The sequence below is a fragment of the Phyllopteryx taeniolatus genome, chromosome 13 (genome assembly GCF_024500385.1).
Source record: "Phyllopteryx taeniolatus isolate TA_2022b chromosome 13, UOR_Ptae_1.2, whole genome shotgun sequence".
NCBI classification, from domain to species: Eukaryota; Metazoa; Chordata; class Actinopteri; order Syngnathiformes; family Syngnathidae; genus Phyllopteryx; species Phyllopteryx taeniolatus.
Window position 1 is genome coordinate 24958479 of NC_084514.1, and position 26226 is coordinate 24984704.

Sequence of the window (26226 nt, forward strand, 5' to 3'; positions counted from 1 at the left end):
ACAGCACACCAGGAAAGTTCAAAAAGATTTTAATAATCAATCTAAGATCAGCTGTGACAGATCAAATCAAAGCCAGTATTCAGTGTAGTTAAGGGCAATCACTTCACAGTCGAGCAGGTCAGGCTTTGACGATAGCTTGGTCTTGGCCCAAATGAGGCAATGGTGTGTAATCCACAGATAGCAGGTCAGGAAATGCTCAGATTTCACGGTTGTCTTTATCCACGATTCGCAGAGAGCTGAAGAGGGAAAACAGGAAACTCACACTGAGTTGACCTCGTAGCAGAATTACGGAGACCGGGAAACAGACTTAGCTCGAGGTCGTAACAGAAGGCTGATCCATAAGTCACAGGAACAGGAAACCTCGAGCTGGCAGAATTCCTGGTCGTGGGTGGAAGTCAGAACACTGGCCAACCAGCCAGCAGGAACAGACAAACTTGAGAATTGTCGGTCGTGGACAGGAAGCGAAAAGGATTCACAGGGTAGTGTTCTTGCGTCTTAAACAGAAGAGCGTGTGACATTGTGACCATAATTGCATCATCAAGCAAACCTTAAAAAGGGATGTGTTACTGACTCTGGCTAGTAGCACATGATTGGCTGACAGATTGACGTGTTAGTAGAAAATGATTGCCTGTCGTGACAGAGGAAATTACTCACTGTGACATGTGACAGAAGAAATGGCACACTGTGACAACTGTAGTTGAAAGCTGTCTGTGTCCTCTACTATCTACCATGATTGACCATGACTGTGAGACCAACACCATTTCATTTCATGTGATTCAAGTCGTTGCTCAAAGCTGTCATTAATGTGTTAATGATTATTTCTTCTAAAATTACCTCATAAAATTGCAATCTCTAGTCTTGATGGCCCTGCCACCTGTGCTTCCTTTCCTGACTTGCTTTTTGGGGTATTTTGTCAGTTTCTATTCATTTACACTGTATTAATATTCAGCCAAACCTGCTTTTTTAGACCTGACCCAATTATTGTTTATTAATAGAAGTATTATAAATGGAAAGCAATACACGAAACAGAGAAACAAGAAGAGATTGGTTATTTAGGGAATTTACGACCATCCACTTTTCTTTCTGTCATCCCAACCTTATTATCTGACGGATGAGACTCATACAGCTCGTTGACAATGTAAACGATAGGAAAAGCCTACCACTACTCTACCGTACTTGCACATTTTAGCCTCGTACATTGTTGTGCTTATCACTGTGCTATACAAGGAAAAACATTGGCTGCTCTGATCACATTCAGAAGTATTGCAACAGAGAAATAAAACACTAGGTGAAACCACAGCTGCAGCTTGGCAGAGGTGTATTAATCATAACAGTATCAAATTGTGAAGAGAGGAAAAACATGATACACTCAAATAAATTAATTAAATTGTTAGCTGGATTTACATGCAGACTTTTGTCATTCCGATTTAATTATTTCCGATTGAAGGTCTCTGGTCAACTGTTTACATGTGATGTGATCTATTCCGATCCGGTGTTTACATTTGCACTACATTTAACCGGAACAGCCGATAGTGAGTATACTGGTAGAAAGAAGGGTGATGAGGAGCTAGAGGAAGACCAAAAGAGGTTGATGGATGTAATGAGGGAAGACGTGAGGGCGGTTGGTGTTAGAGAGGAGGATGCAGGAGATAGGCTTACATGGAAAAAATTTAGTAAATTATTATCTCATAGTCACTGATCCTCTCCATAGTGGCCCAAAAATGAAATAACCAACATGTCAAACTGGTTAAGTTATAACCAAATGACAGTAAAGCATAAGTAGCCAGATAATTAAATGCCCAATAGCGACATCCATCCATCCATTTTTTTTAGGGTTGCGGGTATGCTGAACCCTATCCCAGCTAACTACGGGCAGGAGGCAGGGTACACCGCGAACTGGTCGCCAGCCAATCGCAGGGCACATATAAACAAACCACCATTCGCACTCACAATTTAGAGTCTTCAATTAACCTACACTGCATGTTTTTGGGTTGTGGGAGGAAAGCGGAGTACCCAGAGAAAACCCAAGCAGGCACGGGGATAACATCTAAACTCCACACAGGTGAGGCCAGATTTGAACCCGGGTCCTCAGAACTGTAAGACGGATGTGCTAACCACCGAACACCGTGCCTCCAATAGCGACAATAAACACAAAAATTCAGTAAAACATCCTTCTTTCAAAAAATTTAACATAAGTGAAACAGTTTTGAACCATTTTATTATTATTAAGTCCAGTTACTGTGTCGTCTGTGAAACGAAAGCTGTGTCTTAAGCAAAACAATATTCATGGGCGTCAGCTGACCTGGGAAAACTGATTTTGCCAATTTTCGAGCATGTTTTGAATCAAACACTAACCCAAGTCATTCCCAAATTATATGCAGTACAGCGTTTGGAAAGAAGTACCCTCCCGACCCCACTTTAACTATTCCCGTAAGTACATCCACAGCAACATCTGGTGGATGCTAGACAAGATTTCCCTCCCATTGGTCACTTGGCAGATTGTACCATGTGTCGGTGGATGCCATGGTAATCTAGTCCAAGGTCGACTCACACAGAGATCAGCTGGTAGGCAGAAGGGGTTAATTTGGGTCAAAGTTGAGACTGTCAATAAACGCTTGTTGTACTTTACCTAATGCATTTTTTTGTAACAGTGATCAAGTCACAGTTGACTTCTATTTCATAGTCCAACAGTTTTATAACATGAAATCATTTTTGCATTCAGGTAAAGCTACCTTTTCCTGTGGACCAGATCACCAACCTGCCACGCAATGATTTCCAGATCCTCATCAAGATGCACAAATTGACCTCAGAGCAGCTGGAGTTCATTCATGACATTCGCCGTCGCAGTAAAAACCGCATTGCTGCCCAGCGCTGTCGGAAGCGGAAGCTGGACTGCATCCAGAACCTGGAGAGCGAGATCCGCAAGTTGGTATGCTCAAGCAATCCTTACATGTTATACAACATTATATAGAAAATGCCTTCTTTACTCTTAAAGAAATAATGGTACACCAGTCACAATTTTCTCTTCCTCAAGTACTCTACTTATTCAGGCTAAGTCTTGGGTTTCAGCACTTAACTGAACTTTTTCCGGGTTCAAGCTGTAAAAGCAGTGCATTTGAGGGTACCACACCAGCGACAAGTCATTGTACTCCCAAAGATAGCGTGGATGGTTTGCGTGACTTTCTTCTGTTGTTTGATTGGTGAACTTGAGTCAAACATCACTGTGGTAATGTTGGATTGGAGCAACGGCACTGGATGCGGAAGTTGAAAACGCAAGGCTAAAAATAGATTGTGCACAGAATTATAGATATCATGGTATCATAGTAAAAGTACCGTTTCTTCTTGCCATAAATACTCAAGTAAGTAAAATGTATGATGCGTTTAAACTGTTGGAGAGATTCTCAGGATGGATTGCAGGTGTTCATCAGTGACTCCTATATTTATGGGTCATTGTCATATGATTTGGTCAATAACGGTTAAGACATGGCCCACTGAATTTTCTTTTGAAAATCAATTAGTTTTACTGATATGAGTATTAAAATATTGGGAGTTATTATCCATCAAAAGGTCATAATTGTTTCTAACAAAATAAAAAAAGAGATTAATGCCAAAATGTCTTCACCATGAGGTAGAGCTGGGCGATTTGGCGATATATATCGTGAGGACGATAGAAAAATGTCTATCGTGCCATTTGTCTTCTATCGTTTCAATCGTCATTTATCCAGTTTTCAAGCAAATATTTTCACAATGTATGCTGTAGGGCTGAAACAAGTCGAGAACCTCGATTAAAATAAAAAAATGCTTAGGATGCCTCAGAGAACCTTTTTTTTAAATTTTTTATTGTAACTCTCAAAAGACGACCTTTAATGTGGCAACGCGTTTATGTCACCTCAGCAAGGGAAGACCTACACAGATGCATGATCCATATTTTAAACGTTTACAGTAAATATGTCTTTTTGTGAGCAGTCACAGCTGTGGATTGATAATAGAAATGAAAGCTGCGTAAACAGAAAGCCAATCGCTGATGGATCTAAAGTCAGTAAATGGCTGGCAGTGAGCAGACGACAAAATGCAACATGCCAGGCCACAGATGGTTGTAAACTGGGCGAAAAGCGACATGTCACTTCGTTTTACGGTCAAAGTAGGTGCCATAGATGAGATGCATCGTTCGCTTTGTCGCCAGCACGCAAATCAAATTCAATATTCCTGAAATTAGTCACCGAAGTTTGTAGAGGGTGTGGCGGCCAGCGGGCTAAAGAAAGCTAATGTTGACAAGCATAACCACACAGAAGCACACAAAAAGGCAGTAGAATTGGATATAAATCATGAAACATTATCCGAAATCTACAAAACGACTCCTATTGGACAGGCGTTGAGCCATGCTGAACAGGAAGAAGGATTGGGTAAGTAAATTCATTCAGTGTTCTATAATGGAACTATATTATGTGTGTAGCACAAGGCGAAGGGATATATGACACCACCAGGGTGAGTAGAGTCTCGAAGATAGAGAGCCAGTTGATTAGCCTCAAAGTGTTATATTTATTTTCCTACTTAAGGGAGAACCACGAAAGTAAGGAGAAGTGTCCCGTGAATACAAAGCCAAACTATAAATCTGTATGTTTAAAAAAAACAAAAAAAGCTGGGGTGATTTCAAACAGCACACGATCCTAGATTACTGTTGCACTTCATTAAAAACATTTAATTGATTCAAGTTAATTTATTACAAAAACATTATTATAACCCTAACCCTATATTATAATTATAATTTATAAATAAATCCTACACATTTCAATTTAGTGAACCCATGAATGCTAATCTTCATGGGGCTAGTTTCCAGTAATTTTGTATTTGCAGTGTGTAGGCTTTTCATTTTAGTCAATACATTAGAAATGGTAAGCATAATAAAAAGTACTAGTAACTTTAGTACTGAGTGGAAATTTTATGTCGAAAGATTGTGACACAAATCTCAACAATTGCTATACCCCCCAAAAAATTTGTATAGCAATAATTGCTGTACAAATAATGTTGTGTATTTTGGACCCTGTTGTGGCTAGTTTATTACGATGGTGAGATGCAACTATGACGAGACTTTTTCATACGGGGTTTAAGGACAGCTCTGTGGAATGAAGATGAAAATAAAATGATAAAGTGAAGTGAGTAGTCAGTAGCTGGCCACTTCTAATAGACAATACTGTGTGGTGGAACAAGGAAGTGTGGTTCAATCTTGCTTGATAAACAAAATATTAGGACCACTGGTGGCTTGTGTGGTCCAATATACAGTAGATGTCTAAATTTTAGTTAGAACACTTGTCTTGTTCCTAGCCGGCTGGTTTAAGTTCATAAATGCACAGCCATGAGACCCTACTGTATTTTATGTCACATGCTAAAATATTAGTTGCTGCAGTGAATTTCCACAGGGTTAGGTTGGGGTTAAGCTGGTTGTGCCTTTTTAAAATTAATGCCTTGATACTCACAAGAAATGCCAAGTGTAAACTGTAATCTCTTTAGAATTTTTTATTATTTTTTATTTGTGTTTGAAATTGCCTCACTGGGCGGCACGGTGACCGACTGGTTAGAGCGTCTGCCTCACAGTTCTGAGGTCCGGGGTTCAATCCCTGGCCCCGCCTGTGTGAAGTTTGCATGTTCTCCCCGTGCCTGCGTGGGTTTTCTCCGGGCACTCCGGTTTCCTTCCACATCCCAAAAACATGCATGGTAGGTTCATTGACAACTCTAAATTGCCCGTAGGTGTGGATGTGAGTGCGAATGGTTGTTTGTTTGTATGTGCCCTGCGATTGGCTGGCAACCAGTTCAGGGTGTACCTGGTCTCCTGCCCGATGATTGCTGGGATAGGCTCCAGCATGCCCGCGACCCGCGTGAGGAGAAGCGGCTCAGAAAATAGACGGAAAATGGATTGCCTCACTGGAAATGTAGACAAAGACAAATGTAGACAAGACAGTTTGCTGCATACGCACAATGTGAATTTAGGAAAACAACAGTTGATTAGCTAAAAAAGGAAACCAATTTGTTGTTCATTGTCAAGGGAAATATCTTATTTTCACTTGTGTATTCATAATTGCTCTTTAATCAAACAATAATATATTTTATCCGAATACTTGAGTGACATCCCATTCTAAATCCATATGGTTTAATATGATGTTGGTCTAATGTTTGAAGCTGTAACAGCTTCAACTCCTGTGGGAAGGCTTTCAACAAGATTTTGGCGTGTTGAGGGCAGGACTCTGTTCAGCCCAGTCAAGTTCATCCATACCAAATGTTCTCATCCATGTCTTTATAGACCTTGCTTTGTGCACTTGTGCACAGACATGTTGGAACAGGAAGAGGTAATCCCAAAATTGGTTGACTGTTCAAAATCTCTTCGTATGCTAAAGCATTCAGAGTTCCTTTCATTGACGCTCAGGGGCTAATATTTTGAACATTTCCAACTTTGTGGTGACAAAGTACTATGATTGCAGAGGGTGGACCAATGTCATAGTAAAGAATTATGAATGGATGTCATTTAAATTCATATCTGACTCAAGGCAGGTGAGCAAATACTTTTGGCAATATAGTGTATTTTCCACCTCCCATAGGACCATTGGCAACGCACATGTGCCGTATTGTACAATGTAGTGTAAACTAGACAAGTCATCTGCCTGGATATTACTTTGACTCCTGGTGCAAGATAAAAAAAATAGCTAATACACAACAAAAGCTGCAGAGGGGGACCAACACACATAGGGTCTTTTAACTTTCACGTTATTATAACTATAGAATTGGGGGACTAACTGACATAAAACCATCCATCCATCCATTTTCTTTACCGCTTATCCTCACGATAATATATATATATATAAATATATATATATATACACACGCACGTGTGCTAGGGTGTGCCACAATGTTAAATACTATGGATGTAACAATATTCACAATATTGTGATATCACGAAATTAAAAGTGCCACGATATCGTCATGGCCTTGTCTCATAAAATAATGAAGCATTGTGTTTAAAATTTTGTTTTGGGCCAGCTATATGTGGCCATGCCGCTTAGCCAGGCTCCTATAGACAGCACTCCACTTCCTCATTGAGAGTATAAACGCACCCAATTGGACGCGTAACCCATGTGATCATGTGGGTATGTCACACAAAATACACTGATTGGCTGACTGGCGCACGTGATCAAAAGGTTCTGCTGGGAGAAATGCAGAAACAACTCGGTGCCACGATCCCCTCTCAAGGCTACAAGGTAGCCACGATGCCGGTCTGAGCAATGCGTTGCAAGTGATTGAGCAATAGGTGCCTTGTTAACGCCGGCCTCCGTCCCAGCAAACACTGACTCATTGGCCGGCTGGAGGCGTCTGCCATCGGTAAGCCTCACAAGCCGGCCCTTCGCGAGCCACTGGTTCCCCTCGAAAAGATGATCCGCCAAATTATTTAAGTGGTGTACTTGTGAGTGTTTATCTCAAGTCGAACGTTGTGGATGAAAGAACATGGAGAAAGAATAACAATTCCGACTCCCCGTTACAACATATCCAATACATTACAGTAGTCCATAAAGTGAAATCAAAAATAGGTCCACTCAATACTGATATCAGTGCAAAAAATAATCTGCATACTTCCCTCTCTTCAAATGAAATGTCCATCCATTTTCAACACCGCTTATCCTGGTTAGGGTCGCGGGACACAGGAGCCTATCCCAGCTGACTTCGGGCGAAAGGCGGACTACACCCTGAACTGGTCGCCAGTCAGTCGCAGGGCACATATAGACACGGACTACCATTCGCACGCACATTCACACCGTCACTGAGTGGGAACTGAACCCACGGTGCCTGCACCAAAGTCAGGCGAGTGTACCACTACACCATCAGTGACCGTGAAATGTCTACATTTCAAATTAAAACATTACAGAGGCTGTCATGAGCGGTGCCCTGCAGTCCTTTTTGTTGGAACCTGGGTGGCACTTTGCGCTCCTCTCGCCCTCTCCCTCCCTCTCTCTCTTCACAGTAATCAGCACCACCTCGGCCGTGCACCTGTCATCAATCAGCCCTCATCATCACCTGCTTAAAAGCCTGCCAGATCTCGGAAACTCTCGCCAGAGTATTAACGCTCGCCTGCGGTACAACGGCTCTCAAGGCATATAGTAAGCCACGCATCTCCTTGTGATTTTTCTGACCTCCATATTTCTCCTTGTCCTCAGTGCTCCCTTTGTGTGCCTCGCCAAGTTAACTTCTTTCACCACGCCGCCAAGCCATCCGCCTGTTCTCTCCACCGCCTGTCAAACGTTCCCTACCTCAACAACTCAACAGCATATCTCAATGACCATCTCCATTCCCCTTTTTTCAATAAAATTTTCATCTTAACCTCTCAGCCTCCGCCTGCTCTTGGCTCCTGTCTGAATCAACACATGACAGAATACTCTGGCCAGAATGGACCCAGCAACCCCAGAGGCGTTAAAACATGCACTCACCCTCCAAGGCAGGCACATAGGGAGACAAGACAAGGCACTACAAGAAATCCTGGAAACCTTACACTCCTTTACGCAACAAGTCACCCTCCTTTCCTCAAAGATGCAAGCCGACCACCCAGCAGTAAGTACTCCTTCCGAGCCTGCAGCCTCCGAACCACCCCGCCTCCCGTACAAAGAACCTCATCTCCCGCCTCCTGAGCCCTACTCCGGGGACCTAGGTGCATGTAGCCAGTTTCTTCCTAATTGTTCACTAGTTTTCAACCTGGAACCGTACAGTTATCCCACCGAACAATCCAAGGTCGCATTTGTCACTGATCTCCTCCACGGAAAAGCAGCCAAATGGTCCATCGCGTTATGACACAACTCCTCCCCGGTACTCCAGTCATTTGATAGATTTTCCGCTGAACTTAAAAAAGTATTCGATCACCCCGTTCAGGGCAGAGAAGCCACCCGCCGCTTCCTTACGCTTACTCAGGGCGGTAGTTCTGTAGCTGCACATGCCATCGAGTTAAGGATACTTGCGGGTGGGATGACGCTGCGCTTAGGGGGATTTTCATTAACGGCCTTTCAGACCAGCTTAAAGATGAGCTCGCTGCCCGGGACGAGCCCTCTTCTGTCGAGGATCTCATCACACTTATCATTCGTCTGGATAACGAACCACGAGAGAGGGGGGTCCGAGTGCGTAAGATTACTCCCACCATGTGCACCGTACTGTCAGCATCTCACCCGCCTTCTGCACCTCCGACTCCCCCTTCGTCACCGCTCACTGCAGCTGAGGAACCCATGCAAATTGGTCACACCCGACTAGATCCCCAGGAACCAGCGGCTGTGCATTTATTGCGGTCAATCAGGTCAAAAGACCAGGCTTGCCACGGTCTGAGAGCACCGTGGTGAGCCAAACCAACATTTCCTCTAACTCTTCCTCCCGTATGACCGTCGCTGCTTGCATTCTAGGTTCTGCTCACAATACACCCATAGTTGCCCTAATTGATTCCGGTGCATTCGCGAAGGTATAGTACATCAGCTCCAACTCCCTCTGCAACCATTCACGTCTCCCAAGAAAGTCACAGCCCTGGATGGCCGAGTCATCTCCCCTGTCACCCACCAAACAGTGCCATTCACCTTGCTGATTTCCGGAAATCACCATGAGAACATCTCTCTTTTTTTTAATCCCTTCCCCTGAGACTCTATTAGTCCTTGGAATTCCCTGGCTCAAAAAACAATAACCCCACCATAGACTGGATGCATTTAGCCATCACCGGATGGAGCCCTCACTGCCACTCACACTGCCTGCTCTCTGCTATACCGCCCTCTGGTAAACCACCACCATCTGCCACACCGGTTGACTTCTCCTGTGTCCCCGAAGAATATCATGATCTCTCCCCCGTCTCCAGTAAAGACCTGGCCATTTCTCTACACCCCCACCGCCCATATGACTGCGCAATTAATCTGCCGGGGGGCCCTCTTCCCTCCAGCCATCTCTTCAACCTTTCCCGACCTGAGGAAAAGGCAATGGAGAACTGTATCCATGACTCTCTGGCTTCCGGACTCATTCGACCTTCCTCTTCTCCAGTCGGGACCGGCTTTTTTTTGTTAAGAAGAAAGACACCACTCTCCGCCCATGTATCGAATACCGTGGACTCAATCACAACACCGTGAACAATAAATCTACGCTTCCCCTCATTGACCCCTCATTGGAACCCCTCTGTGATGCCCGGATATTCACCAAATTGGACCTACAAGATGCCTACCACCTCATCCGTATCCGAGAGGGATATGAATGGAAAACTGCTTACAATAACCCTCTCGGACACTTCGAATACCAAGTCATGCCGTTCGGATTAACCAACGCCCCCGCTGTCTTCCAAACCTTCATCAATGACGTCCTCTGTGATATGTTGAACTGGTTTGTCTTTGTTTACCTGGACGACATTCTCATTTTCTCCCGCTCCCCTAAAGAACATCGCAGTCATGTATGCCAAGTCCTCCAGCGCGAAAAATGTGAATTCCACCTCTCCTCCGTACACTTCCTAGGCTACTTCATCTCCAAAAGACAACTACAACCCGACTGACCCTGCCAAGATCCAAGCAGTCGTTAACTGGCCCACTCCCACCAACCGCAAAGAACTACAACATTTCCTTGGATACGCCAACTTCTACCGTCGCTTCATCCGCAATTACTGTAAAGTCGCAATCCCTCTCACTAACCTCACATCCACCAGCTACTGGTTTCATTGGACCCCAGCAGCATCCCAAGCCTTCGACCAACTCAAGACACTTTTCAACACTGCTACCATCCTCAAACATCCCGACCGTGGTGGAGGATGCCTCGGACATTGGGGCAGGGACCCCTCTTCCCAAAAACTTCATCCTTGTGCTTTCTTTTCCCGTCGTCTATCTCCCGTCGAACGAAACTGTGACGTTGGCAACCGAGAGCTGTTGGCCATCATTTGTGCATTGGAAGAGTGGAGGCACTGGCTGGAGGGGATTGAATTGGACTGATCACAAAAATCTTGCTTACCTCCGTTCCGCCAAATGCCTTAACCTACGACAAGCTCGCTGGGCCCTCTTCTTGAGCAGATTTAATTTCAGTCTCTCCTTCCGTCCTGGATCCCGAAACAGCAAACCTGACACCTTGTCTCGGATTTATTCACCCACCTCCAGCCCTGCAGAACCGGAATCCATCCTTCGTTACTCGTGCTTCATTGGAGCGGCCACTTGGAAGATCGAACAGGTGGTTAAGGAGACTCAAAAAACTCACCCGGATCTCAAGACCGGGCCTCCGAACCGCCTGTTCGGACCCGATTCCGCACGCTCTGACCTCCTTCAATGGGCCCACAACTCCAAGCTCACCTGTCATCCCGGCGTCGTCCGCATCATTCAGTGCATCCGGCAAAGACACCCTGCTCCATCTGTGCCCGAGAGACTCTGGACTTCGTTACTGCCCTACCCCCCTCTGAAGGTAACTATCACTATTGTCGATGGGTTTTCCAAATATTTCCATTACGTACCCCTCCCCAAACTGCCATCTGCCTTTGAAACTGCTAACCTCCTTGTCCAACATGTCTTTAAACTCCACCGAGTCTCCATCGATATCGTCTCTGACCAAGGACTTCAGTTCTCCTCCATTGTCTGGAAAGAACTCTACAAAGCGGTAGATGCAGCAGCCAGCTTGTCCTCGGGATATCATCCACAGACAGAGCGGGCGAATCAGTCTTTGGAAGACGTCCGGGCGGCCTTGTCCCCGTCCGCAGAAAGGAACAAACGTCTTGCAGACCTTCATTGCTCTCCTCTGCCTGAGTACAAGGTGGGTCAGTCCATTTGGCTTTCTTCCCATGACCTCCTACTCCAGACGGAATCCCGCAAACTCACTCCGCGCTTCATTGGTCCTGTACCTATTACAAAAATTATCAATCCCACGTATGTCCAACTAAAACGTCCTCAGTCTCTAAAAATTCATCCTATAGTCCACGTGTCACTACTCAAGCCTGTCTCCACCTGCGCTCTTAGCCCTCAGGCCGTACCCCTCCGTCCCCCCGTGTCATCAACAACCATCCGGCCTTCACGCTTTCGCGCATCCTTGATGTGAGGCCCAGGGGGAGGGGTTACCAGTAGGATATTGCCTTATTAGTGACTTCTATGCAGCTCAACCGGGGAAACCTGGTAGGACGCCAGGGGACGTCCGTTCAGAGGTGGATACTGTCTTGAGCGGTGCCCTGCAGTCCTTTTTGTTGGAACCTGGGTGGCGCTTTGCGCTCCTCTCGCCCTCTCTCTCTCCCTTCCTCTCTCTCTTCACAGTAATCAGTACAACCTCGGCCGCGCACCTGTCATCAATCAGCCCTCATCATCACCTGAATAAAAGTCTCCCAGATCCCGGAAACTCACGCCAGAGTATTAACGCTGTCCTGCGGTACAACAGCTCTCAAAGCATATAGTAAGCCACGCCACTCCTTGTGATTTTTCTCACCTCCGTGTTTCTCCTTGTCCTCAGTGCTCCCTTTGTGTCCCTCGCCGAGTTGACTTCTTCCACCACGCCACCAAGCCAGCCACATGTTCTCGCACCGTCTGCCACGCGTTCCCTGCCTCGACAACCCACCAGCATATCTCAATGACCATCTCCACTCCCGTTTTTTTTTCAGTAAACTTTTCATCACAACCTCTCAGCCTCCGCCTGCTCTTGGGTCCCGTCTGAATCAACACATGACAGGCTGCTCAGAAAAATAAATCCTCCTACGATATCACTAAGTGGATTAAAGGAAACTAAGGATTCCCATCCCTTTCAGAGTGTTCCTGCGTTTATGACTTCATTTTAATTTTTTTGACTCAAGCAATGAAATCACTATTAGGCATTATCCAATTTCTAATGTTATAAATAAAAAATATTACAAATATTGTTAAATTATTGAACAGACAATTTCTCAATGGGTAGTTTTGTTTTTGTGAGCATATGTTATTGCTGCAGCAATAATACTGTTTTATAGCTGTCTTTTCCTCAAATATCTGTGTGCAAATACACAGAAACTACTAAATTCTATTCCAAAGGACTCGGCCAGCCAAAAATTTAAAATAAAACATTTTTTTCGGTTCTCCGGCTTTTGCCTCTTTGCCCCACCTGTACCATGAACCTTCCTGCAATAACGTGAGTATTCTTTCAATACCATGAACTTTCCCACGATATTGCAAAATTATCATACTGTGAGACTAATATCATCATGAAACCAAACCGTGAGATATGTTACATCCCTATTAAATACATTGCTTAACAAGAAGTAAATTTCAATATTCATAATATTACTGATCAAAATTGATTAGAAAAACATTTTAGGAGATGATCACCACTAACATTTATTGCATATAAATATATCAATAGCTAGAAAGTCATGGGTGCTCATTATATATAGGAGGAAGGGTTTTCCTGATTTTGGGGGTGCACATTATACTCAAGAGCGTACTATACACGAGAAATTACAGTAACTAGTGGCAAACAGAATTGTGACTGCAAATTGTCGCACAGTTCATTTTGCGCAAAGTATATCTCACCAGATGAATTAAGCATGTGTAATGTGATTTGTCAAACCTGAGATTAATTGCAATGGCTGATTTTTCATCTTTAAATAGCACGTCTGAAAGGCAGTTGCAAACCACGTGCAAAATGGTGCGAGAGCAGTGCACGCAAAAAGAAACATGGCAGGGAGAACTTTTCTGTGATGAAGCTTAACAAAACGACATAGGAGTCTCCTCACTGATGAATACCTACAGTCCATCATGAGAACACAAAACCTTACTCCAAACATAAATGCACTTGTTGCCAAGAAAAGATGCCAAGTATTCAGCTTTGACAAATGGCAAAAGAGCAAAGAAACAAATTAAGAGCAAATCAAACCAAATTATATAGCACTTTTCATAGATTAATATACAACACTACAAAAAGTATAGGAGGAGGCACTGGACCTAAATTTAAATGGTTAAGAAGAAGGTTAAGGGTGGGTAAGTGGGATTCATAATACCAGCGCCATACTGATGTCAAATCTTTTCCCGTCTGGAAGCAGCGTGTCATACCGGGATGCAGCAGGCAATCATTTTGCAGTGGTGTGTGTCCTGCAGCCACTCATATTGCAGCAACCTATAACTTACCTTTTAATAACCTTTTTTTTTTGCTTTCTTTTTTTGCTGCCTTGGTTTTAGAGTATATGGATAAATGTCTACCATGCTGAAACAGTCATGCTTAAAGTCCTATTTTCAAAAGGGTATTGATTATTTAAAATTGTAGGCATTCTTAGTAAAGTCAACAGAGCAAATGGCGGTAGCCCATTGAAATACTTCTTTTATAAAAAGAAAAAAGTGCATAACGGTAAAGACAAACAGCTTTGTAAAAATCGTGTGAGTTGCACAATTTACATGTGCTGCCCTTCAAACTCTGTCGACACAAGTGCATAAATGATCCTAACTACTCCTTAAACCCATCACACTCGGCTTTTTACAATCGTGCTAAACAAATGATGTAATAAATAAATAAATACATACATAATAAGTATATAATAAACAAACAGTTAAGACATGCAATCGACACTTTGACAAATTTATACATATTCATTCATATCTCAGAAGTAACATAAGTACATAATGAGGCTGTGTCCAGTAGCCTTATCGGTAAAGACAGACTAAGAAGGACCGTTTGTAAAAGAACCAAAGAAAGTAACTCTGAAGACACTAAGAAGAAGAAGAAGAAGAATCACCTTTTATTGTCATGAACATGCATGCATGCACACAAAATTTGTTCTCTGCATTTAACCCATCACAGTGAACACATACACAAGTTAGTGGAACACACTGGAGCAGGGGGCAGCTGAAGCGCCCGGGGAGCATTTCGGGGTATCAGTGTCTTGCTCAAGGACACCACAGCTGTGAGTCCGGGGGATGTTGGCGGATGTTCCAGTTGGGGTCTTGAATCTAGGTCCCCCACGGTGGCAGGCAATGATCTTAACCATTCGGCCACAGCTGCCCACCATTGGGCCACGGCTGATACATTTGTTACTTTTTATGGAAAAGGCAAAGCACTCAGGAGAAAATTCTCCATCCATCCATCCATTTTCTGAGCCGCTTCTCCTCACTAGGGTCGCGGGCGTGCTGTAGCCTATAACAGCTATCATCGGGCAGGAGGCGGGGTACACCCTGAACTGGTTGCCAGCCAATCGCAGGGCACATACAAACAAACAACCATTCGTACTCACATTCACACCTACGGGCAATTTAGAGTCTCCAATTTATGCATGTTTCTGGGATGTGGGAGGAAACCGGAGTGCCCGGAGAAAACCCACGCAGGCACGGGGAGAACATGCAAACTCCACACAGGCGGGGCCGGGGATTGAACCCCAGTCCTCAGAACTGTGAGGCTGACGCTCTAACCAGTCATCCACCGTGCCGCCAGGAGAAAATTCTGATCTATTCAAAAATGTAATTAGCATCTTCAGAAAAAATTGGGCAAATTGTGAAACTTCATTTCAGACACATAATGTTTAAAACATTTTAGCATTAAAGCTTAAAAAAATATTACTTTAGGATAATTGTTTTTCGAAGAAGCAATTATGACCTTTTGATGGATAACAACTTGCAATAATTCAAATACTCATACCAGTAACATTAAATGATTTTCAAAAGGAAGTCTTAGCTGTTATTGCTCAAATTGTATGAAAATGAACCATGACCGTTTCTGCGGAGGTAATTTAAACGTTGAAAGGGCAATTTTATGTAATTGAATAAGCAGTATCTTTCATTGCGCCAAATTTTGAGCCTGGAGGTTCCAGACAATGTCCAACTCATTGACTGTATTGTACCTCCATAGGTGCGTGAGAAAGAAAAACTGCTGAGTGAGCGCAACCAACTGAAGATGTGTATGTCTGAGATATGGCAGAACCTCTCTTTCCTCTCCCATCAAGTCTGCAGAGACGAGCAGGACAGCCATTCACCTCCCATTTCCACCAGTATTGACCTCACATCGAACCCGCCATCACCACTTGCTGATGAGGATTCATACCACACAAAATCACTTCAAGGAAACAAAGTTGTAAGTCTGTCAGAGATCGGTCCTAATGCAGGGGAGCTGACGGATGGGCAGCTGGGGGTGGTGGTCTCTGGTCAGGGGAACCCACTCGTGTTGGAATCAACAGACGAAGTATTCAGTCCCACTGTAACTGTGGATTTCTGTCAGGAAATGATCAAGAAATGCACAACAGAAGAACAGAAGAGACATGACGGTACTTAAAGTTCAGTAGTAGATGTTTCTCGGTGACATATTCATACCTGTCCGTTAAAATATTAAACTGTAATATTTAAATATGTTTTGTAATGGGGAGCAATTGTCCTCTAAGCAATAGTGTTCCACAGGTATTTTCCGGACTGGTAAAAAAAAAAAAAAATACTGGCAGCTTTCTGTCTCATTGTCTGTCTCATCTTGACTTTTTTTTCCTGTCAGCTACCCTCCCTCCTGCGTCCATCGCGGGATGTTAAACTCAGGAATTTCTCAGAATGTTCACCCAATTCCTTTTTTAACATTTAACATGAACTTTACTTTTGTCTGCATTTTTACAGCAAATCTGGCAAACTCATTGCAGAAAACAAACTGCTAAGCCTAGCGGACACATTGAAGCTACAATTACCTTTTGTCATTTATTGGCCATCTGCATCTGTGTTGGGCTCAGGATCCTCAACTGAATTTACAAAGCCACATAAATAGTGGACAACACAACAGTGTAACCCAAACAAATGTAAAAAGAGGAGGACGTAAAGCATTTTGGTTGCAGTGGCAGTTTGTTACAAGAAAATTAACTTTGTGAAAAGAGACTCTTTATGTATATGTCAGTGGTTGGTACCCTCACAAAAGGGTGCTAAATCTGGTAAGAATCTACTGGTAACAGCTTATTCTGTCGACAATAGATACATAAAACATTGTGTACCATACCACATTAGGCCTAACTGACAGTGCTGTGCTGCATGGTGGAAATAGATATCTTTTTGTTGGTCCTATTGTTTAAGAAATACAGTAGTAATAGCATTGTCAAAATCCCACTGAACGCTGTGCACAGTCATTGTGTTCACTTGTTAACCAAGAAACAGTTAACATCTAAATCATACTTAGTCCCATTTATTTTCCATTTCACATTTTGGTTTATATCCGGGATGTGGTGGATGTATGGAGATTGAATTGATCTACAGTATTTAAATATATAATGCTTCAAATGAATTGCACGGCAATTTTATGCCTTTAGCAAACACAATCCTGGGTGCATCCAGTTAATATGTACTGTGGATGGACATCTGTTTTTCGTGCAATCAAGTTTGCATTTCTGAACACACAAACCAAATTTGTTGCCATAATGACTGGTATTCACTATGCATCCTGATCTGAAGGGCTTAATGATGAGTGTTCTTAAAAAATGTTTGGGTTTTGCCCTTGAGTGATTTCGAGTTCAGTAAGGTTAAGGATAAGGGTACTGTTTCCACCATCAATGAGCTAAAACAAATAGACCAAATGGATGTCTATTCTATTACTATTTTTGTTTATATATATATTTTGTTCTTTTTTTCAAATGAGCTTCCCCAAACCTTCTACTCATTCTTAACATTAAATTGTGTATCATTTTCCTGTAGGGCACAGTATCGCTCAAGTTAGCTGTAATTGTTGAGTGACATAGGGCTTTAAGTCTAAATCAAAGGTAAGGTCTACATTTGTTTACCTTATACGAAATGGTGAAATGAACTCTCATTATGCAATGTTACTATATCAAATACCATTTTTTGTGTACCACATGATGGATCTTTCAATTTTTTTTTTTTTTTCTTTTTGTCATATCTGTGCGAAGACATAACTTGATCACAAAGTTGAAGCACTGCCAAGCACTTACAAGAGGTGAAACTTGGCACTGATCAAGTGCCAAATGGCGCTAATACTGAGCATTTGCTCAATATCAGCGCCATCTGGCACTTGATTTGGCACTTAAATCAAGTCTTAAGCTAAAGACTAGGTCTCCAAACCGATTAAGAACCATGCCAAGCTTAATTCAAGTTTCTACAATCCATCCTCTGAAGTATGCAGACATATTCCTGAAAATGTCATTCATTTTCACGAGCTCACAAAAGTGAGTACACTCCTCACATTTTTGGAAATATATTATTACTTTTAATGGGACGTCACTGAAGAAATAATGTTTTTCAACAAAGAAAAGTAATCAGTGCACAGCTTGTATAACAATACACTGTCCCCTCAATATAACTCAACACAGGGCCAATAATGCCTCAACCATTGGAAATTAAATTGAGTACACCCCTAAGTGAAAATGTCCAAATTTGACCAAATTAACCATTTTACTTCCCTTGTGCCAGGCGACTCATTAGTGTTACACTGTCTCAGGTGTGGCTAGGGAGCAGCTGTATTACATTTCCTGCTTTAGCTCTCACACTCTCATAGTGGTCACTGGAAGTTGAATATGGCACCTCATGGCACGGAACTTTCTGAAGTTGTAAGAAGGGGAAAAAAAGAATTGTTGCTCTTCAAAATGTGCTTGATATTGCAGCGAAGTGTCATTGCTTCAGTGTTGTCCCATGAAAAGATAAAAGTTTTACAAAAATGTCTGGGGTGGAATCCCTTTTGTGAGATACACTATGTCTAATATGAAATAAATGCACTGAACAAATGCATACACTCCACAAAATATTGAATTTCTACTCACCGGCGACAACACAAGATACACTTGCATCAATCAATCCATTGCAGTAGGTCTAGCAGGTTTCCTGCCTATATAAAAGTAATCCATCCATCCATCCATTTTCTGAGCCGCTTCTCCTCACTAGGGTCGCGGGCGTGCTGGAGCCTATCCCAGCTGTCATCGGGCAGGAGGCGGGGTACACCCTGAACTGGTTGCCAGCCAATCGCAGGGCACATAGAAACAAACAACCATTCGCACTCACAGTCACACCTACGGGCAATTTAGAGTCTCCAATTTATGCATGTTTTTGGGATGTGGGAGGAAACCGGAGTGCCCGGAGAAAACCCACACAGGCACGGGGAGAACATGCAAACTCCACACAGGCAGGACCGGGGATTGAACCCCGCTCCTCAGAACTGTGAGGCTGACGCTCTAACCAGTTGGCCACCGTGCCGCCTATATAAAAGTAATAATGCTCAATTCTGATTGACACTTTAACAATACATTATGTTTATTATTGTGATTGTATTGTAGGATAAAACCTTGATTAAAACAACAAAAACAACCTGAATTTACTTTTGTGCACTGCAGGACAACGAAATGTAATTATGCGGAGCAAGTTGGTAAATCTCAAACAAACAAACAAAAATAAAATACAAGATATACAATTAAGACCAAAATTAGTTATGTGCTGGCCATATTTTGAGTTAAATATATTTTTATTTGATCAGAAAATTACACATGAAAGTGGCAAATGGCTTTGAGATGTATTGAGATATATTCATTTTCCATCCATCCATTTTCTTCCACTTATCTGAGGTCGGGTCGCGGGGGCAGTAGCTTTACCAGGGAAGCCCAGACTTCCCTCTCCCCAGCCACTTCGTCCAGCTCTTCTGAGGGGATCCCGAGGCGTTCCTAGGCAAGCTGAGAGAGTCTCCAGCATGTCCTGGGTCGTCCCCGGGTTCTCCTCCTCACCTGGGAGGCGTCCAGAAAGCATCCTAAACAGATGCCCGAGCCACCTCATTTGGCTCCTCTCATTGCGGAGGAGCAGCGGCTCTACTCTGAGCCCCTCCCGGATGACCAAGCTTCTCACCCTATCGCAAAGGGAGAGCCCGGACACCCTACGGAGGAAGCTCATTTTGGCCGCTTGTATCCGGGATCTTGTTCTTTCGGTCACAACCCACAGGTCGCGACCATAGGTGAGGGTAGGAATGTAGATCGACTGGTAAATACAGAGCTTCGCCTTTCGGCTAAGCTCCTTCACCAGAACGGACCGATACAAAGTCCGCATCACTGCAGACGCTGCACCGATCCGCCTGTCGATCTCCCGTTCCATTCTTCCCGCACTCGTGAACAAGACCCCAAGATATTTGAACTCCACCACTTGAGGCAGGATCTCCTCTCAAGAGAGGGCACTCCATCCTTTTCCAATTAAGGACCATGATCTCAGATTTGGAGGTGCTGATTCTCATCCCAACTATTTCACACTGGGTTGCGAACCGCTCCAGTGACAGTTGGAGATCACGGCTTGATGAAGCCAACAGAACCACATCGTCTGCAAAAAGCAGAGATGCAATACTGAGAGCACCAAACCGGACTCTACGCCTTGGCTGCGCCTAGAAATGCTGTCCATAAAAGTTATGAACAGAATCGGTGACAAAAGGCAGCCTTGGCGGAGTCCATCCCTCACCGGAAACGAATCCGACTTACTGCCGGCAATGCGGACCAAACTCTGACACTGGTCGTAGAGGGACCGAACAGCCCGTATCAGGGGGTTCGGCACCCCATACTCCCGGAGCACCACCCAAGGACTCCCCGAGGGACATGGTCGAAAGCCTTCTCCAATTCCACAAAACACATGTAGACTGGTTGGCGAACTCCCATGCACCCTTGAGGACCCTGCCGAGGGTGTAGACCTGGTCCACTGTTCCACGGCCAGGACAAAAACCACAGTGCTCCTTCTCAATCTGAGATTTGACTTCCCGACGGACCCTCCACTCCAGCACCCCTGAATAGACCTTACCAGGGAGGCTGAGGAGTGTGATCCCCCTGTAGTTGGAACACCCCTTCCGGAAGGGGGACCCCCACCCCAGTCTGCCAATCCAGAGGCACTGTCCCCATTTCAACCAGGACAGCCACACAACATCCAGACCCTTTACGAACTCCGGGCGAATCTCATCCACCCCCGGGGCCTTACCACCGAGGAGCTTTGTAACAACCTTGGTGACCTCAACCCCAGATATAGGAGAGCCCGCCCCAGAGACCCCAAACTCTGCTTCCTCATGGGAAGGCGTGTCGATAGAATTGTGGAGGTCTTCGAGATATTCTCCCCACCGCTTCACAACGTCCCGAATCGAGGTCAGCAGTGCCTCATCCTCACTATACACAGTGTTGATGCTGCACTGCTTCCCCCTGAGACGACGGATGGTGGACCAGAATTTCCTCAAAGCTGTCCGGAAATCGTTCTCCATGGCCTCGCCGAACTCTTCCCACGTCCGAGTTTTTGCCTCAGCGACCACCAAAGCTGCATCCCGCTTGGCCAGCCAGTGAGCCCACAGGACGTGCGACCCACATTACCCTTTCGGGCTGTGCCCGGCTGGGCCCCATGGCCATCAGTGCTTGCCTTCGAGCCCCATGGCACCTCCAGGCCTGGCTCCAGAGGGGGGCCCCGGTGACCCACATCCGGGCAAGGGAAACCTATGTCACACTGAGGGTATGTTTGTCATAGGGGTTTTTGGAGCCTTGCTTTGTCTGGTCCCTCACCAAGGACCTGTTTGCCATGGGTGACCCTACCAGGGGCGAGAAGCCCCAGATAACTTAGCTCCTCGGATCATTGAGACACACAAACCCCTCCACCACGGTAAGGTGATGGCTCAAGGAGGAGATATTCCTTTTTAAATCACAATTTTCATAATTTTATCCATCCATCCATTTTCTGAGCCGCTTCTCCTCACTAGGGTCGCGGGCGTGCTGGAGCCTATCCCAGCTGTCATCGGGCAGGAGGCGGGGTACACCCAGAACTGGTTGCCAGCCAATCGCAGGGCACATAGAAACAAACAACCATTCGCACTCACAGTCATGCCTACGGGCAATTTAGAGTCTCCAATTAATGCATGTTTTTGGGATGTGGGAGGAAACCGGAGTGCCCGGAGAAAACCCACGCAGGCACGGGGAGAACATGCAAACTCCACACAGGCGGGGCCGGGGATTGAACCCGGGTCCTCAGAACTGTGAGGCTGACGCTCTAACTAGTCGGCCACCGTGCCGCCTCATCATTTTATATTTTCACAAAACATTCCATGTCCAAAATTATTCAACCCTCTTCCTAATTCTGGCATATCATATTTGAAATGTATAGTTTATAGAGCGGTAGGTACCTGGATCCTCGGTGTTCGAATGTTGCAGAAGATTGTGTATTCTCAAACTTGTCTGATAAGATCAAGGATAGGAGTCATGTAATGTGACAATTGATGAAAATATCAAATATGTTTCATAAATGTCTGCAACACAACTTCTTCAAATTCTTAAATCTCTTTCCCCATACTTTTGGAGATGGACAGTAGTTTTATGATATAACATGCTTTAAAAATGCAAAAAAGATGTCATGATCTGCTTAATACAACTCAAAACGCTTTAAAATCTGAAGTTATTGTCATCTCGGTTAACAATTTTGTTTGTTTGTACCAATCCAATTTGTGTATTCTGTGATTTTGCACAAACAGCCAAACTGAAACAGGATCTGGATGACAGATGCTTACCTTATCCAATTCACACATCGTACATTTATGGAGACACAAAACAAAAGTATTAATGGCAACATAGGTATCTTTATGCCAAATAATGTATCTTGTGAAGTTCAAAACTAAAGACAAACACAGTGGTACATTCTTGATTTAGGGTAATCCCAAATTCATCTGATGGTGAAAAGTCAATAGTCACATGGCAAGGGTGAGTGTTGCTGCCATCTGCTTTGTTGCTTTAGTCATCACTTTGCTGCTGACCGGACAGCTATGCAGAGGAGCATGTTTACTCCAGATTGAATGGTTTCAGGTTTCATGCCATAATTGAAGCAGTTGTCGTTAATGACGAAATGAAAGCTTTTTTAAGAAAGAAAGCTCTTTATCTTACAGACAGAATTCACTGTTACCAAATCCCCGGAAAGACCCTGTAAAGCTAATGGTTTTCTTATTTGAAATTGTGGATTGTTTATCAGAGTAGATAATAATCAGCATCATATCATGTACTTTTCTTTCTTAAAGGTGAACTTTATTAATTTTTCCACTTTCTCAGAGTGGTTATATTTGACAATTTCATGGAATTACACATCTTTATTTACTTGTCACACCTGTACTTACGTTGTAATATTTTCTTAAGACGAGTGAGCATGTTTACAATTTTAATGTTTTGTGTGTTATTTTTGTTTTGTAAAGGTACTACTAAGACCCCATTATTAAGTTAAATTGAAAACCATTTTGTTGTACAAACCGTAAATTAGCTAAATGTTGATGAATTTGTAAGAACAATTACAAGTCTTACAAGTGCAGCTATATTTTCCTTCTATAAAGGCCAGGTTAACCTGGAAGGTTAGAATTTTATTTCTTGTAAATTGTGTCATCATACTCGTGAAGCACTTGTTTACCTCAGCTGAGGCCACCAGAAAAGGGGAAACTACAACTATTGTATATATCTTATGTAAATATGGAGAACAAAATTGTTCAATGGTAAATAAATTATCAAATCAGTCAATCCAGATGAAGTACTTGTGCTTCTCGCCTTTAAATTACAATTGGAGTAGTTGGTGATCTGTCCAGATTTTACCCCGCCTCTTGCCCATGACCCTGAAGATGATAAATAATTGATTAATATATGAGGTATACATTACCTGTAACAAATTTTTACACAAAAACTAAAACATTATGATAGCTTTAATCGTGATCAGAATGACTGTTTTCATTTAGACTTTTTTGATTATTTTGTTTCTCCATATAGACGACAATTGAAATGTTACTCCAAACCAATGTAAAAATAACTTAAATATGCTGTTACTGACCTTACGAAAATGAAAAAAACAGCACTTGAATCAAAATGAAGAATCAAAAGTTTGTAGTTAAAGTAAATAAGGTTCACATTCTTGTACTGTTTCTGCACTCTGAAAATGCCATGAATTGTTTCAATGCCTGCTTTAAATTTGGTATTATATTATTCCCTTACTGTTATAATGAAAACCAGTGAATTGATGATGCAATCAGAGGTGTTGATAGAGAAGGAACCATCGTGATGTAAAGTTTATGTTTTTCTCCTGTTTGCTAAAAAACTGACCCGTGTGTTGCCATCTATTCTCAATATATTATTAAATCAAATTGTACTATCAGGAAATAGTAACTCTGCTGGGACAAAATTGTAAACATTACTGTAAGTTGTATAACAAACCACGACTTGCATGGCCCTCTGTGCGCATTAATGTTCATATTGTGTTTCGATAAATGTTCCATTGCACGAGGTGTACCAAGAGTTTAGTTACCATATTTTCACGACCATAAAGCGCACTTAAAAGTCTTAAATTTTCTCTAAAATGGACGGGGCGCCTTATAATGCGGCGCGCCTTATGTGTGCACCGAGTTCCAAAATCTGTAAATGTTGTGTGACTTTGATGAGCGCTCCGCTTGACTGACTGGGAGCATTTCCTGCCGACACGCTGCTTATATAGAGGAAAGGCGGACGTGACTGAGGACAGCATGGGGACGTTAAAAGGGGAAGGGTGCGCGTGAAAGAGGACGCTAAAGGCATGCCCCCAGTAGGTATATAGTTCCGGTATGTGCATCGGCTTGGCTGAGGACCCCCGAAAATGCCACCTACGAAGAGACACGCTTACGAAGCACAGTTTAAACTGCAAGCTATCAGTTACGTGGAGGAACATGGGTATTGAGCATCCGGGAGAGAATTCAAGATCAACGAATCCATGGTTCGCAAGTGGAGGAAGCAGGAAAAGGAGCTTCGCCAAGTCAAGAAGAAAAAGATGAGTTTCTGCGGAAACAAGGCGAGGTGGCCCGAGTTGGAAGACCAACTCGAGCAATGGATTAATGAGCAAAGAACAGCCGGGAGAAGCGTCTCTACAGTCACCATTTGACTGAGGGCAATAACTCGGAGCTAGCCATCATTCCGGGAGGCTTGACGTAGGAACTCCAACCGCTGGACATCGGTGTAAACAGGGTGTTCAAAGTGAAGTTGCGAGCAGCATGGGAGTGATGGATGACAGATGGCGAACACAGCTTTACTAAGACTAGGAGGCAGCACCGGGCAAGTTACGCCACAATTTGTGAATTGATTGTGGAAAGCTTGGGCTAACGTGTCTGCTTGTGCACTGCTTTCATAAAAGCCGGTATCATTTCTGAGGAACCCGCATGGCAACGAGAGTGACTCTGACAATGACGAGAGGGAAACTGGCATGTTTGATGGAGAACTTGCCCAGCTGTTCATTTCGGATACAGAACATGAGGACTTTGATGGATTTGTGGATGAGGATTGATCAAAAAATAACATGAGTACATTGTTAAATACTTCAATAAAGTACAACCGAACTCAGTTTTGCTCCCGCTGCCTTTTTAAAAACATTGTTTTCGCGTGCATGCATGCAACCGTATGTTTTACCATGCCTGCACCCAATAATACGGTGCGCCTTATGTATGTGTTAAATACAGAAATAGACCCCGTAACTGAGACTGCGCCTTCTAATGCGGTGCGCCTTATGGTCGTGAAAATACGGTATTCTAAAACAAGCCCTGAAAATAAATGTTGATTTTGGATTAATTTGAGATTCATTACTTAAAGACTGCAGTATTTTATTTATACTGTGCTGTACCAAATTAATATTAGTGTAATATTAGACTATAGAACATATTTTACTGGGAACTGCTGATCATAATGCTTATAAGCATTGTAGTTTTCAACAAAGGATGTTCAAGTTTCCAACACCTCTGAATGCACCACACACAATAATTATTACACTATTCAAATGTTCGCTTTCTCATGCCTTTCTCTTGCTGGTTACAAACCAGGGTGGAATACAAATTAAGTACTTATTAAACTGATTTGTTTACAATAGGCATGAATCTGGAGCCATTCCAGCTGTAACTTTGCTTATTTCTCGGATTGTGGCTTTGGAGATTTCTGAAAACCTCAGTTGGACTGACTTAAAACATATCTACCTGGATAATTCAGCATACCTCTTTTTGTGGGTAAGAACTGTATGATAGACGTAGTTTCTGTGGCGTTGTTTCTAACTTTTTACAGTTCCAACATTATTGTATTTGTAGATTTTGGTGGTACATTTTTACATGTCCTTTTTTGAGTACCCACAACATGACTGTTGTATGCAGATTCAGCATTATTGATTTGCTTTTGTACTTCTGAATGTTCAAATGACACATTTAGTTTAGATATTTTTTGTAAATGTGCAACATGTCACATTTTTTTTTATATGAAACCATTTTAAAGACGAACCAACTTTTTTGTCAAGGGAAATTTTGTTGAGAAATAAAACAAAAAGCATGATAATT

The 26226-nt window shown here is 43.3% G+C and overlaps 1 protein-coding gene across 5 annotated transcripts in view; it reads left to right on the forward strand.

Annotated features, from left to right (window-relative positions):
• LOC133487569 (transcription regulator protein BACH2-like) overlaps positions 1 to 26224 on the forward strand; it is a 162812-nt gene extending 136588 nt beyond the window's left edge. Inside the window, exons 4-8 of one of the 5 annotated variants that reach the window (XR_009791372.1) lie at positions 2723 to 2929; positions 8006 to 8117; positions 8199 to 11775; positions 12267 to 12378; positions 12460 to 14087. Coding sequence is in view for 1 of the 5 variants with exons in the window: in XM_061794335.1 (XP_061650319.1) it covers positions 2723 to 2929; positions 15811 to 16230 (627 nt within the window). In the remaining 4 variants the exon portion in view is untranslated. Of the gene's footprint in view, positions 1 to 2722; positions 2930 to 8005; positions 8142 to 8198; positions 12379 to 12459; positions 14088 to 15810 lie in introns of those variants that run through there. The other 4 variants (XR_009791374.1, XR_009791373.1, XR_009791371.1 and 1 more) reach the window with 4 other exon arrangements.
• The last annotated feature ends 2 nt before the right edge of the window (positions 26225 to 26226 follow it).